The sequence below is a fragment of the Nipponia nippon genome, unplaced genomic scaffold (genome assembly GCF_047370975.1).
Source record: "Nipponia nippon isolate SJK-2023a ecotype South Korea unplaced genomic scaffold, ASM4737097v1 scaffold_2, whole genome shotgun sequence".
NCBI classification, from domain to species: domain Eukaryota; kingdom Metazoa; phylum Chordata; class Aves; order Pelecaniformes; family Threskiornithidae; genus Nipponia; species Nipponia nippon.
Genome location: NW_028262336.1, coordinates 39955287 through 39968237, shown reverse-complemented (window position 1 = coordinate 39968237; position 12951 = coordinate 39955287). Strand labels below are relative to the sequence as shown.

The window sequence follows — 12951 nt, the reverse complement described above, 5'->3', positions numbered from 1 at the left end:
ACAGCGCCAAGCCTGACAACATTTAAGAAGCATTTGGACGACACCCTCAGACATATGGTGTGAATTTTGGGGTTGCCCTATGCAGGGACAGGAATTGGACTCGATGATCCTTGTGGGTCCCTTCCAACTCAGGACATCTTAGGAATATTAAGATTATTAGACACGAAAAATAGCACTGTATCTTGCAAACATATTTCTCCCTGCTCTGTGCTACCTTCCATGTCTCTGTCCACCCCTGCTCTGTGTTGTCTGGTCCAGCAATATCTCTGCATTTGCGCCTTTCCCCCCTCCCAACTTCACTTCCATGGAGATGTTGAGGGGGGCATATCTATTCTGTGCTTTAAATCCCACAGGAGATCAGACTGGCTGAATCATGAAGGAAGAAAGCCACATGCTGAAAAAAACAAGAAACACTTAGAATCATAGAATCGTTAAGGTTGGAAAGGACCTCTGAAATCATCGAGTCCAACCTGTTAACCTAACTGCCTGGTCCACCTCTAAACCATGTCCCTAAGCACCACATCCACACACTTTTTGAATACTTCCAGGGACTGTGATTGTACCACTTCCCTGGGCAGTCTGTTCCAATGACTAACCACTCTCTCAGTGAAGAAATTTTTCCTAATATCTAATCTAAATCTCCTCTGGCACAACTTGAGGCCATTTCCTTTTGTCCTATCATTTGTTACTTGGGAGAAGAGACTGACACCCGCCTTACTACAACTTCATTTCAGGTAGTTCTACAGAGCAATAAGGTCTCCCCTCAGCCTCCTTTTCTCCAGACCAACCAACCCCAGTTCCCTCAACTGCTCCTCATGAGACTTGTGCTCTACACCCTTCACCAGCTTTCTTGACCTTCTTTGGACACGCTCCAGCACCTCTAATGTCCTTGTAGTGAGGGGCCCAAAACTGAACACAGTACTCGAGGTGCGGCCTCACTGATGCTGAGTACAAGGGGACGATCACTTCCCAAGTCCTGGTGGCCGCACTATTTCTGATACAAGTCAGGATGCTATTGGCTGCCTTGGCCACCTGGGCACGCTGCCGGCTTGTATTCAGCCGGCTGTTGACCACCACCCCCAGGTCCTTTTCCGCCAGGCAGCTCTCCAGCCACTCTTCCCCAAGCCTGTAGCATTGCATGGGGTTGTTGTGACCCAAATGCAAGACCCAGCATTGAGCCTTGTTGAACCTCATACAGTTGGCTTCAGCCCATCGATCCAGCCTGTCCAGATCCCTCTGTAGAGCCTTCTCACCCTCCAGCAGATCAACACTTCCACCCAACTTGGTGTCATCTGCAAACTTACTGAGGGTGCACTCAATCCCCTCATCCAGATCATCGATAAAGATATTGAACAGAACCAGCCTCAGTACTGAGCCCTAGGGAACACCACTCGTGACTGGTTGCCAACTGGATTTGATTCCATTCACCACCACTCTCTGGGCTCTGCCGTTCAGCCAGTTTTTTACCCAGTGGAGATGCACTTATCCAAGCCATGAGCAGCCAGTTTCTCCAGGAGAATGCTGTGGGAAGCAGTGTCAAAGGCCTTACTAAAGTCCAGGTAGACAACATCCACAGCATTCCCCTCATCCACCAAGCAGGTCACCTTGTCATAGAAGGAGATCAGGTTGGTCAAGCAGGAAAACAAACATCATATATCAATATTAAAACCAGACATATTTGATAAACTGGGAATGTGGGATACCTTTGTGCTTTATTTCTAGAGCATTGGCTCCATTAACATAGATATTAGACTTAAAAAACGGACTCTGAAAACAATCTGCAGCAATACTACCACAAAATTAGGCAGTACAGTTACATGTATATGCAGAGATAACAGTTAAAAAACCCAAAACCTTAATAATTTGTTCTGATGGAAGAGGTTGTCATTGTTTATTTTTTCAAAATTGACTCCTACCTAAGAGGCGTAATTCTAAATGCTTTTATCAGGCCTTCTAAATTAATAGAAATGTGTACTACCTAACATAATTAGTACTTTTTCACTTATTTGCCTTGCTATTTATTCTTGGTTATGGTGGCAAACTAAGGATTTTAGAGCATCATTAAATCATAATATATACCACACAAATTATTTGCAGCATCCACTACAAAAAAAAAGAAATAAAAAAATCAGGTTTCCTGAGTCTTAAAAAAGGTGGCTGTAGCATGTAAATCAGTTTTCCTCCCTTTGAAGGAATCTGGTAAATATTCCTGCAAGCGTATAATTAAAATGCTAGAACTAAGTGGTAGCATGTGTCAAAGAACTGTACACTACACACTTCTCACTTTTCCTCCTCATCCTCTCCAAGTGCTTCTTTTCCTCCCCTGCATGTTTCTTCATGATTTTCTCAACTCCAAGATTGACTTCCAAACCAACAAAAAGCCACATTTACAGTAAAATAGTTTTCCTAGGGAAGCAAAATCAAAATCAATCCCTCCCTTTTCAGTCCATAGGAGTAATTGGCTAGAAGCACCTTATGACAGCAAGAGTACTTTTGACACTCTCTTCTATTAATTTCCCATCTCCCTGATGTAATTCAATTGTATCATTACTGCATTTTACCCAACATTAGCAGAAAACTGTCCTTATCCATGTTTCACATTTGCTGGTTTGGTTTTTGCTAATCATTGCTTCTCCCTCAGGTGGGCAAAAACCTATTTTGTCTACCTTTATATAGGTTTTTAGTTAAGGACTATGTAAGAAATGGATAGAGCACAGGTTCTCGATGTGGCATTGGTTCAGAATTTAAGGAACCCAAATGAAATGGAGAAAACATACTGATGCTGGACAAAAAATATAATAAAAAGCACAAATGTTGCAATAGGCTAATACTACTACTGATGACATTAAGCTCCCCTTAGGGAAAAAAAAATGTTCAGGGTGATGCCATGTCTCTGCAACTCTCGATTTAGGCAAAATTGGAAGAGGAATTGCCCCTGAACTCTTTAAAAAGGCAAGGGCAGAGGAGGAAGAGGACAGACAGTCAGAGAGAAGGGGAGTGTGAGGGAGGGAGAAAAAGATATACAAAGAAACTTATGAAATATAAAATTTAAAAAAAATGATTTAAACCTTTCTGGACATTTTAGAAAGGGTGAGACTGCATAGCCTTTGAATGTGGAAGTCTGATTCGTTTTTGCAGTTCTCCAAGGAAACTCTGTTCTGATACTGTGATCTTCCTACGTTCAAAAGACAACTATTATTGTCAAGAGAAGTTCTCTACATTTAGTATGAGTAGACATATATTGTGTAGATCTGAGAAGGTAATTTTGTACAAAACCAGCATCTGATTGTACTGCGGGAGCAATAGGGCTTTCTATGAAATTGCACTATTAACAAAATAACCCTTTTTCTATTAGAGTAGTGCCCGTTTTCTTTTGTCTTCTAGCTAGCCAGCAAACTTTCTCAGCTGTCTAATCATCAGTTTTGAGTCCCATAGATTCCCTGTAGGCAGTGACTAAGGTCCCACCATTGCCAGTTTATCTCTTTTTCATTACTTAGTAGATCCATTTTCTTCCCAGGTGTTTGACTTGTCTTAATTACTGGTGGTCTGGTTGGGAGCTGTATGGCACTTTTTTCAAGAGATGCTGCTGTTAGTCAGGACTGACTTTATGCTCATTTTAGTAATATTGTTTCTTTTTTACTTTTCAGCTTAGCAAATATCCCTATTCAACTAAAGACTGTAATGCTGTGGTCTTAGGAATTATGATTTATACAGACAGATATAGTGTAGACAGAAGTGTTACAGAGCAGTGAGCTGTTGTGCTGAGATGCTGAGCCCTCAGCCCAGCCAGCTGCACAGCTCTAGGCACTTGGCTCACAGTAGCTGAAATGGCTACTCGGCAGCACTGCCTCCCTGACACTCTTTATGCTATTGAACTAGTAAAGGGTGAGTTAAAGTAGTGGATGAGCAAAAGTTGTGAAAGTGAAATAAGAACAGCCTTTACAGCATTCACATTATTTCAAGCTGAGAAGTAAGGTTTTTATTATGGCCCAGCAGTACCATTGAGCCACCTGGAAGTCAGTCATCTCCCGCACAGAATTCCTACAGAGACTGAAGCTGAAAAATAGGGAAAACAAAGATTAGCAACACACATTTTGCAACTAACACTATAATGCAGTGTAAGAGATGTTTCTAGGGCTTATGCAATGAAATCGTTGACCAGAAGTTGCTATTGTAGCCAGTCATAAGCCAAGCCAAGACTCTTCTCAGAAGCTCAATTCCACTCTTCCTAGAAGTAAGAATGAAACAAATGATATCGTATTCCCTAAATATTTAAGATCTCTAGAACCCAAACTGGGATTCTGATAGATATGCACATTTCTTTCCCTATGTATACTTTCCAAATACGACCAAGAATACTATGAAACAGTGTTCTCAAAAGCATTTTTCCTAAGGCCAGAGCTAGAAGTGCAAGAAATCTCATGTGAAAAAATCTGTTTCTGAAAGATTTCCAACTCCTTCCTCCAGATTCAAATGACTTGGATGGTCTTCACACAGTCATCTAAGCTTTCAGCTTTTATCCAAAGCAAATAGAAATCATGAAAATTCTGAAGTTGCCCATTGCTACTTGCATGATGCAAGCACATGTGGTTAATCCTGCCCCCATTTAGCATCACTCTGGTCAATTCCCACAAGAAATATATTCTTGCCATGGTTTAGGAGCATTTAATCTGATTTGACAATGTTCAGTCTGCTTCCAAAGTCCTGGAATGATTTATTCTGATTTGCTATGGTAGTGTGTCCACTGCCTTTTGATTAAGACATCAGTATTGTATGTGAGCTACATACTTCCTATTCCTTTTGCATTTCAAGATCTAGTTTTCCACAGAACATCTGAGAGTACTATTTATCTTAAACAGATAAAATCCTGTAATAGTTGTCCCTGGCTGTTGCTGTTAGAAGAAACATTTGGGTTTTAGTGCACTGTAATGACTGTTTGTTTCAGATTACTTCAGTGACTTATACACTGAAAGATTAGATGTAATTTAGCATACTAATAATTTTCAAATAATACTTTCATTTGGATTTTACCAGGGTAAAGAGTGTTAAGTAAAAGTAGCTGTTGTATTCAAAATGTTAATTCTGGTAGTCAAGATCTATAAGGATTGTTTTCATAATCAATTTTCTGCTTTGAAAACTTTAAAGCTCCTCATGTCCAAAGCCTAACACTTGGTTCCACCCAAGTTCAGCTAAATTGCTGATCTTGCAATACAAGCATTCCTTTCTGATGCTAATCTCTATAGACATAAACCCTTAATGCCAAAAGCCCAGCTGGTGTAATATGATGTATATCCTTTAACCTTTGCAATAAAGATGTAAGTGAAGCATTACAGTCTCACAATATGTTTGTAATACAATAGAGTTCATAATTTAATCTATTAGTGCATGACTACATAATTTAATATTTTTTAAGCAATGTAGCTATCTGGGAGCTCATGTTCTCACTGAGAGCTGCTGTTCTATGCATGGGCAAATGACAGCATAGCACACCAGGAATAAACATGTCGTTGTCCAACTTAATTAGAACTAAAGCTGGTCAAGAGCTTTGCTGGCACAGAAAGAAAAAAAAAAGAATATTATTGAATCTTCCAAGCCCTTTGTGGACTTCTGCACACTCAGTATTTTAAACATGCACACCTGCACAATTTTTTTTGCCCTGGTGGGTGTGGTGCTGATTAAAAGAGGTAAATGCAAAAGCCAAATCCATTGAGTTTGACTTTAACTTTCCAACATGCTGCAGAAGGCCATAGATCACTTCTACTGAACAGGATTAAAGAGATTAATTTGTGCCAGCAGTCAATGACAGGCTTGTTAGGAGAAAAATCCAATGATGCTAACCCTTCAAAAAGCTGGTTATTTATTAACTGCATTGATGTCTGACTCCTCATTAAAGCTTACTATTACTGTCTTCCATAGTGTTTCCCCTTTGACCTGAGTGGTTAGTGAGTTCTTAGGACTTCCTCAGTTTTTGCCATAAAGAGAAGAAAGTGATGACAGATATTTCTTCCATTTAATACTATATATTTTCAAAGAATGCAAATAACTTCCTGCTTCTCTCAACACAAAAGGAATCAAAAAGTCAGGAGACAGTTCATTAGCTCACCATCTTTTTACAGAAGTCACTGCCTTTTAAGCTTGCTCTTCCTCCCACTACAAGTCACCTCCAACCAACTACATCAACATTTTTTTAAAAGCACACTTACGATAATACACCAGACTGGAAATCCTTGTATGGGTCCACACCACAAATACTTAATCCTCCTTGAGAGTACCTTAGTTTGATACATGGGACATACTCAACTTTGACATTCATCCCACCAGTGGTGTTTCCCTGGGAAGGCTTTGCAGGTACCCACTTCTGAGTTAAATACATCCACTCTCACACCAACTCATAGAGAAAGTGTGCCTCTTTCCCTTACTTAGCAACATTTTTCAGGATCATAGGTGGGAAGGAAGGAATATGGGCCAGAGCAGGGAAGTCTGAACAAACAGTTTTCATCAGATTGTTTGCAGTGTTGGACTGCATTACAATAAGTAGGCACCTGGCCCATGAGGCAGGCATGCTACATGTCTGTGCAGAAGAGGACATGCCCCCACCCTTCCTAGAACCTTGATGTAAGGACACCGTCATCTCCATGGGATGTGCCCTAGAGCCCAGACTTGGCAGAACTGAAAAACACTCAAGGACACAACCAGAAACAAAGAGAGCAGAGCTTTCAGATTGGTGTGGTCATGGGGAAAAGGGACTGAATTTGGGAGAAAAGCCATTCCCCAGGCACCAAGTCAGGAAACAGGACACAAGTTAAAAACTTCCATTTACTTCATGCCCACCAGATGTCAGCAACCTTTATTTTGGTCCAGTACTAAACATCTTTGTTTTCCTTTCTCAAAGAAAAACCCTTCCTTACCCAGGGCCTCAGGGCTTTGCACTGACACTTCAGCCACCCAAGCTGCTTTCCTGGGAGGGCTCTTAAAGTCTTCTGAAATCAGTTCAGGAGGAACCAGACCTCAGCTGGCCAGGCCCTGAGCCAAAGGCTCCCTGAGAGGCAGGCAGCATCTGAGATGTTTTCCAGCCGGAGACCTGTAGAGAAAGCCTCCAAATTAACAGCATCGGCAGAGCAATACACTTGGCTCTAAACAGATCAAAGTCCCACAAAATAATTGTTTGCCTGTTGGGGCTGGTAACTCAAAAGAAAAAAAGTGGTACCTAAACCAACATTAATGAAACTACTCAGAAACAGAATACTCCCACATCAGTTATAATCCCCTCACTGACCGAGAGTCCTTAGTGATAGCTGCTGCTTCTCTCTGATGGCTTCACTTTCAGACCAGCTGTATCTCTTAGGCCAGCTCTTCTGCTGAGGGCTGCACTGGAGGTGAGGCAAAGCATCCTTCTTGCAGAAGTCTCTTGTGTACAGAGACACAGATCCCTGTAACCTTCTCTGGCCAAGCTTACAACTCGCACATTTTCCCAGTTTTCATTTTCTAGAAGACTAGGAGAGAGCAATGGGTCCTTGCAGTGGTGAGGGCTGGTCAGGCTGGTCTGCTGCATTGTTGTGGTTTAACCCCAGCTGACAACTAAGCACCATACAGCCGCTCGCTTACTCCCCTCTGGTGAGATGGGGGAGAGAATCAGAAGAGTAAAGTGAGAAAACTCATGGGTTGAGATAAAGGCAGTTTAATAGATAAAGCAAAAGCTATGCACGCAAGCAAAGCAAAACAAGGAGTTCATTCACTACTTCCCATCAGCAGGCAGGTGTTCAGCGATCTCCAGCAAAGCAGGGCTCCATCACGTGTAACGGTTACTTGGGAAGACAAAACGCCATAACTCTGAATGTCCTACCCTTCCTTCTTCTTCACACAGCTTTATATGTTGAGCATAACATCATATGCTATGGAATAGCCCTTTGGTGAGTTGGGGTCAGCTGTCCCAGCTGTGTCCCCTCCCAACTTCTTGTGCACCCCCAGCCCACTCACTGATGGGGTGGTGTGAGGAGCAGAAAAGGCTTTGACTCTGTGTAAACACTGCTCAGCAATAACAAAAACATCCCTGTAATATCAACACTGTTTCCAGCACAAATCCAAAACATAGCCCCATACTAGCTACTATGGAGAAAATTAACTCTATCCCAGCCAAAACCAGCACATGCACAAATGCTTCACTGACAGCTCAGCCCAGGGAGGACAGAAAAGTGTCTGTGGTTGCCCTTGTTTAACAGCATCGTTTTGTCAGGACTGTTTTCTGAAGGCAACTCTGGGCCAATCTGCGTAGTGTCTGATAGGCAGTAGCATTAGGGGGTGGAAAGAAAAATATTTTCAGCTAAGACCAGAGCCGAATCTATCCTCTTCCTCCACTGCTTTGAAAGACAGCTGACAGCCCAAGTACCCCTTTTGGAAGAAACACTCATTCCCCTATACCTGGCTCCACAGGAGGAGGGAACTCGGCAGAAGTGAAATATGCACCAAAAGCCAGGGTAGACCCATGCTGGAGGTCAGAGCAACAGCTGAATCAGGAATTTGTGGGGTGCTGCATAGTGGATGATAGATGCAGACTTCTCACCCTGCCTGTCCCAGAGGAGCAAATGTATTGAACCAGGATAACACAGATTGCTTTCAGCTATTGCTTTCTAATAAGCATTCACAGATAGGACTAAATAGAAACTGTCATGCATGTGGCACTAAGGACCAGTTGCTCATACAGAGCATGCCAGCATGCTGATTTGACAAGTAGTTAGCAGATGTTGCCTCATACAGGTGCTGAGGTCTATGTTGCCCAAGCACTCATTGCTGAGAACAGAGGTGAGTGTGACTGGCTGCTGGCACCTTGCCTTCAAATGCAATCTGCATCTAGGCAGATGGGGCCACCAGGGATCCCCCTCCTTTACAGCCAACCATACCGTGCAAAGAAGAGTTGAGGCAGGAGATAAGGCTGTCTTCCTAAGCGCATGTACATGAAGTTGCATCTATATGTATCCATCTGGGTAGTTCTCCCTTTCTAATCATGTCAGTAAGACAGGCTGTAGCTCCACTTTATATCTGTCACTGAATTTAAGGAGAAATAAAAGTGACAATCTATCATTTAGGAGAGTTGGAGCCTGAGGGTAGGGAAGAAACAAGGGTCAACCTGTGGACAGACTTTAGATAGAAATCACTGATTGATGTGTGCTTATGAGGACCAGTCCCCTGTTCCACAAACTGTAGCATCTGAGTGTGTTAGATGGGGAGAAGAATTGCCTAATTTTAGGTAATTAAGGCAGCCAACATGAAGAACAGCATGAGCTGTTAAATGAAATAACTGTAGTAGTGTAGTGTGAAGGCAACAGCAATCCAGTGGGACTGGTCTGTGAAGAGAACATAAAGCAAATGAGTGCAAATTATTTCAGCAGTACATTTTAACAGCTAAAGTTAAAGATGTGTCAGTATTTCCATTCATAAACCTCTGTCTCTGAGTGTGCCTTGGCTGTGGAAATGAGCCCCAAGCTGAAACTTGACATATCATCTCAGACAAGGTTTTTTGTTTGTTTGTTTGTTTGTTTGTTTGTTTGTTTGTTTGTTTTTCATTGCTGAAAAAAAATACAAAGGGGGAAATGCAACTAGTATTAGAGCAGCGTCAAACGTTTTTCACAGTGTCATGAAAATGATTGTAATTTGAAATGGAAATGAAGTTCAATAGCTATTATGAGAGGGGTTTTTTTAGAAGAATTTACTGAAATTTTAAAATCTTAATTAGTCCCAGAGCCAAGTCTGCACCAAGCTACCAGGTGAGGAGTGGCTGTACTCTTCCCCAGCTATACAGAGATAAATGGCAGTGACAGTCACTGAGATGGGCTTTCCCTGCATTCTAGCTCAAGGACAAGGGAGCCACTGACGACCTTCTCTCATGGCTCCTTCCCCCTCAGGCTCTATTGCTCCCTCCAGCTCCATTTGCCTGAAGGGATCCTGTATTATGAGCCCTCCTAGCAAGGAAAATATCAAAAAAGGTCAACATTTTTCCCTTTAAAAACAAGTTTTACAAGAAAGCTGTTGACTGAATTTTTTTTTTCATGGAAAGTCTTTTTTTCCCTTTACTTTCAAACCTCATAAAGCATAAGAACAAAAATGAAAATGAAAACCATATAACCCCTTCCCCCCAAAACTAGCAAGTCTAATTGTTTAAATTTTTGATGAAAATTGAGGATTTTTTTTCTGTAGGACCTACTCTTGATAATTTCTGAGGGATTCCAAAATAGTACCTGGATCCTCAAAGCTCTAAGAATTGTGCTCTAAATTTACTCTTCTTGAGTTCACCCCTGATTCACTTTCTGGGAACCTGCACTTTACTTTCAAGACTATTTTTCAAAGTAACAAATATTAAATGAATATTCAAGAGTACTTGTAAGGAATAAATCAGATTCCTATGCAAGCATTCACATCAGAAACACGATGCTAAGAATTAAGTTCATTCAACCAAGGAACCAAGACCACAGCATGCAATTTGAGTGCAATTAAACAACACCTCTCAAATTATTAATATTTACAATGAATTGCTTGGGAACAAACTGCCACTCAGAACTATTTGAATAGCAAAACCATTTGAGAAAACTCAATATTGTTTTGCAGAACATTCACAAAGAGAAAAAGAAAAATGATTTACTAAATATATTGCCAGCTCCAAAATATTTTCTCAGTCCTAAAATTTGCTCTGTCTGAAATAGTACCTACAGACAACCAATTCACTTGAGTAGCACAAATGTGCTGGACACACCATGGGGTTGTGGAATATTTTTCAGTATTCATGTTGATACAAATACAAAAGTGCACAGCCTTAGAAACAGTGGTTTGAACTGCATTGTCACCACACTTTTTAGAGACCCTTTTTTCCCATTTTATTGCAATTTTGTGCTCATTGCTATGGTATCCAAGTACCTGTGAGATTAATTATATCACAGTTCCATTTAGCACAATGTTCAGAAATATTTCACTGAGATTGCTAAATGGTATTTTCCACCTCTACCTTGCTCCACTCTCTCCTTACATAAGCAGAAATTGATATCAATCTGTTATATGCCGGCTTACCATTTTTTTCTTCCAGAATAGTATTATTTGAGCTGTTCTGTTTGCATTAAGTAGGTTTCTCCATTCTTTTAACCTAGCAGATTGTGAGGATGAGGCCAAAATGGAGGTTTTTCTCCACTGTTTTTTTTAACGTTTGGTACTTTTTTTCTAAAATTACTTGACAGTCTGCACAGAAAAAAATATATTCCTTAATGTCTGCATTTTTAGCTGTATCTGAAAACACTGCATCATCAACATCTTCCGTATACATCCCCAAATTGCTTAACAGACAAATTCTTTCTTAAGGGGCCCAGCCCATTTCTGTTGGGATAGTGAAGGCATCTAATCATGTAATTATAAGTAATACTGTGATAAACCATATACTAAATTCCCTTCTGTCTGCTGTTTATCAATTTCACTAAACAAAGTCTCCAGTTATTTGGCTTGAATTATATTTTTTCATTTCTAAAACAGAAACAGTGAAAGATTTTTCCAATTTTTCCTTGCTTTTTTAATTGCTTCCATGAAGCACTACTTACAGGGATGAGTGTAGCAAACACTACACATCAAGGTTATGCCACCAGATCTCCAGCCGACCCGGGGCTTTATACCCCCAGCAGTAGGTGTGTCATGTTATAAGGGGCGGAGACAAGGGAGGGTCGACCCTTAACTCTTTCCATACAGCACGAGATCTTCTGGTCGCCAGCCCTTATCTTTACTACAGATGGGGCTGATCAATTCTCTGATAGCAGCTTTCTTTAGAGTGATTTCACTCCAAAAGAAAGGATAACTTTCTTTCCCTTGTTCAATGACACTGAGCAACACTGTGCATTATTTTTACTAAGCCTTCATAACTTACTGTTTACAACCATGCCTCCTTCTTCCTCTCTGGTTTTGAAAGTAAAATTCCCTGCTGGAAAGTAAATTTTTAATTATTTCTTTTTTCCTCATTCTTTTTCTTCTTTAAGGGGAACTGTAAAAAGAGAAAACTAGAATCTGAGATTTCCATAGAGCTTCTAAGATTATTGTTGATGCTACTTATTCAAGCACCACCATTGTCGGTAGGTTCAGAAAAAAGGTTAAGGTAGGTGCAAAAAAAATAGGTGTGTCTCTCTGCTATAGGATAATTAAAACCTCCATGAAATAGATGAGATCACAAAAAGTGGAATGAAAGTACAACTTAAAACACTGTGTCTGTATAGCTACCGAATGAACATATATCAACAATATGTACGTTCCTTAAAAAAGCATTTACAGAAGCCAATACAATTACTGCTAGTTTTCTAAAACTGTCCACAACATTTAGTGTACTCAGATATAGAAACAGACAATGCTTTTATTTAGCATTGTTAGATTCCAACTCTGCAACACTCTGTACTGTTTTCAAATATGCCATAATGCATCTGCTCCATGTCTCTTGCAGAGAAGCAGTGGTCCATGACATGCAGTTTAAACAATGATTTTTGTTTAGCTAACATTTCACAGTCAACTGTATGGCCAAAGGGCAGTTCTGATCTTGTCTGACCTCTGAAACAGACAATAACCTTCCATTTTTCTTCTCACCAGTAGTGTATGGCATTCTTCCCTCTCAGGCTGCTTAAGCTCTGGTCAGAGAATCCACAAACTACTCAGCTCTATGGCTGCTTTCCAGTTTGGGGGATACTTTCTGTAGTCTGCCCTACCTGTTACTGCAAGAAGTCTGTCCTTGCCATGAATCACCCCCAACAAGAGGGAAGACAATGAAAACTTTTCATCAGTTACTCACAGCTGGGAAAATTGGAGCAAACCTGTGTTAAGTCTGAAATTTGGTACAACACCTGAAGTTAGTCCAGTAGGTGAAATTTCAGGTTGAACTGAATAGCATCTCCTGAATATTTGTGGCCCTGGAAAAAATGAAGAAGAATGTGAGAGGTTAAC

The 12951-nt window shown here is 40.8% G+C and overlaps 1 protein-coding gene across 2 annotated transcripts in view; it reads right to left on the bottom strand.

Moving 5' to 3' along the window:
• Positions 1–6267: 6267 nt before the first annotated feature.
• TMEM47 (transmembrane protein 47) overlaps positions 6268–12951 on the bottom strand; it is a 100473-nt gene continuing 93789 nt past the window's right edge. Inside the window, exons 4-6 of one of the 2 annotated variants that reach the window (XR_015704791.1) lie at positions 12852–12917; positions 7277–9341; positions 6268–7081 (exon numbers count right to left, since the gene is read on the bottom strand). Coding sequence is in view for 1 of the 2 variants with exons in the window: in XM_087757913.1 (XP_087614039.1) it covers positions 12858–12917 (60 nt within the window). In the remaining variant the exon portion in view is untranslated. Of the gene's footprint in view, positions 9342–12851; positions 12918–12951 lie in introns of both variants that reach the window. The other variant, XM_087757913.1, reaches the window with a different exon arrangement.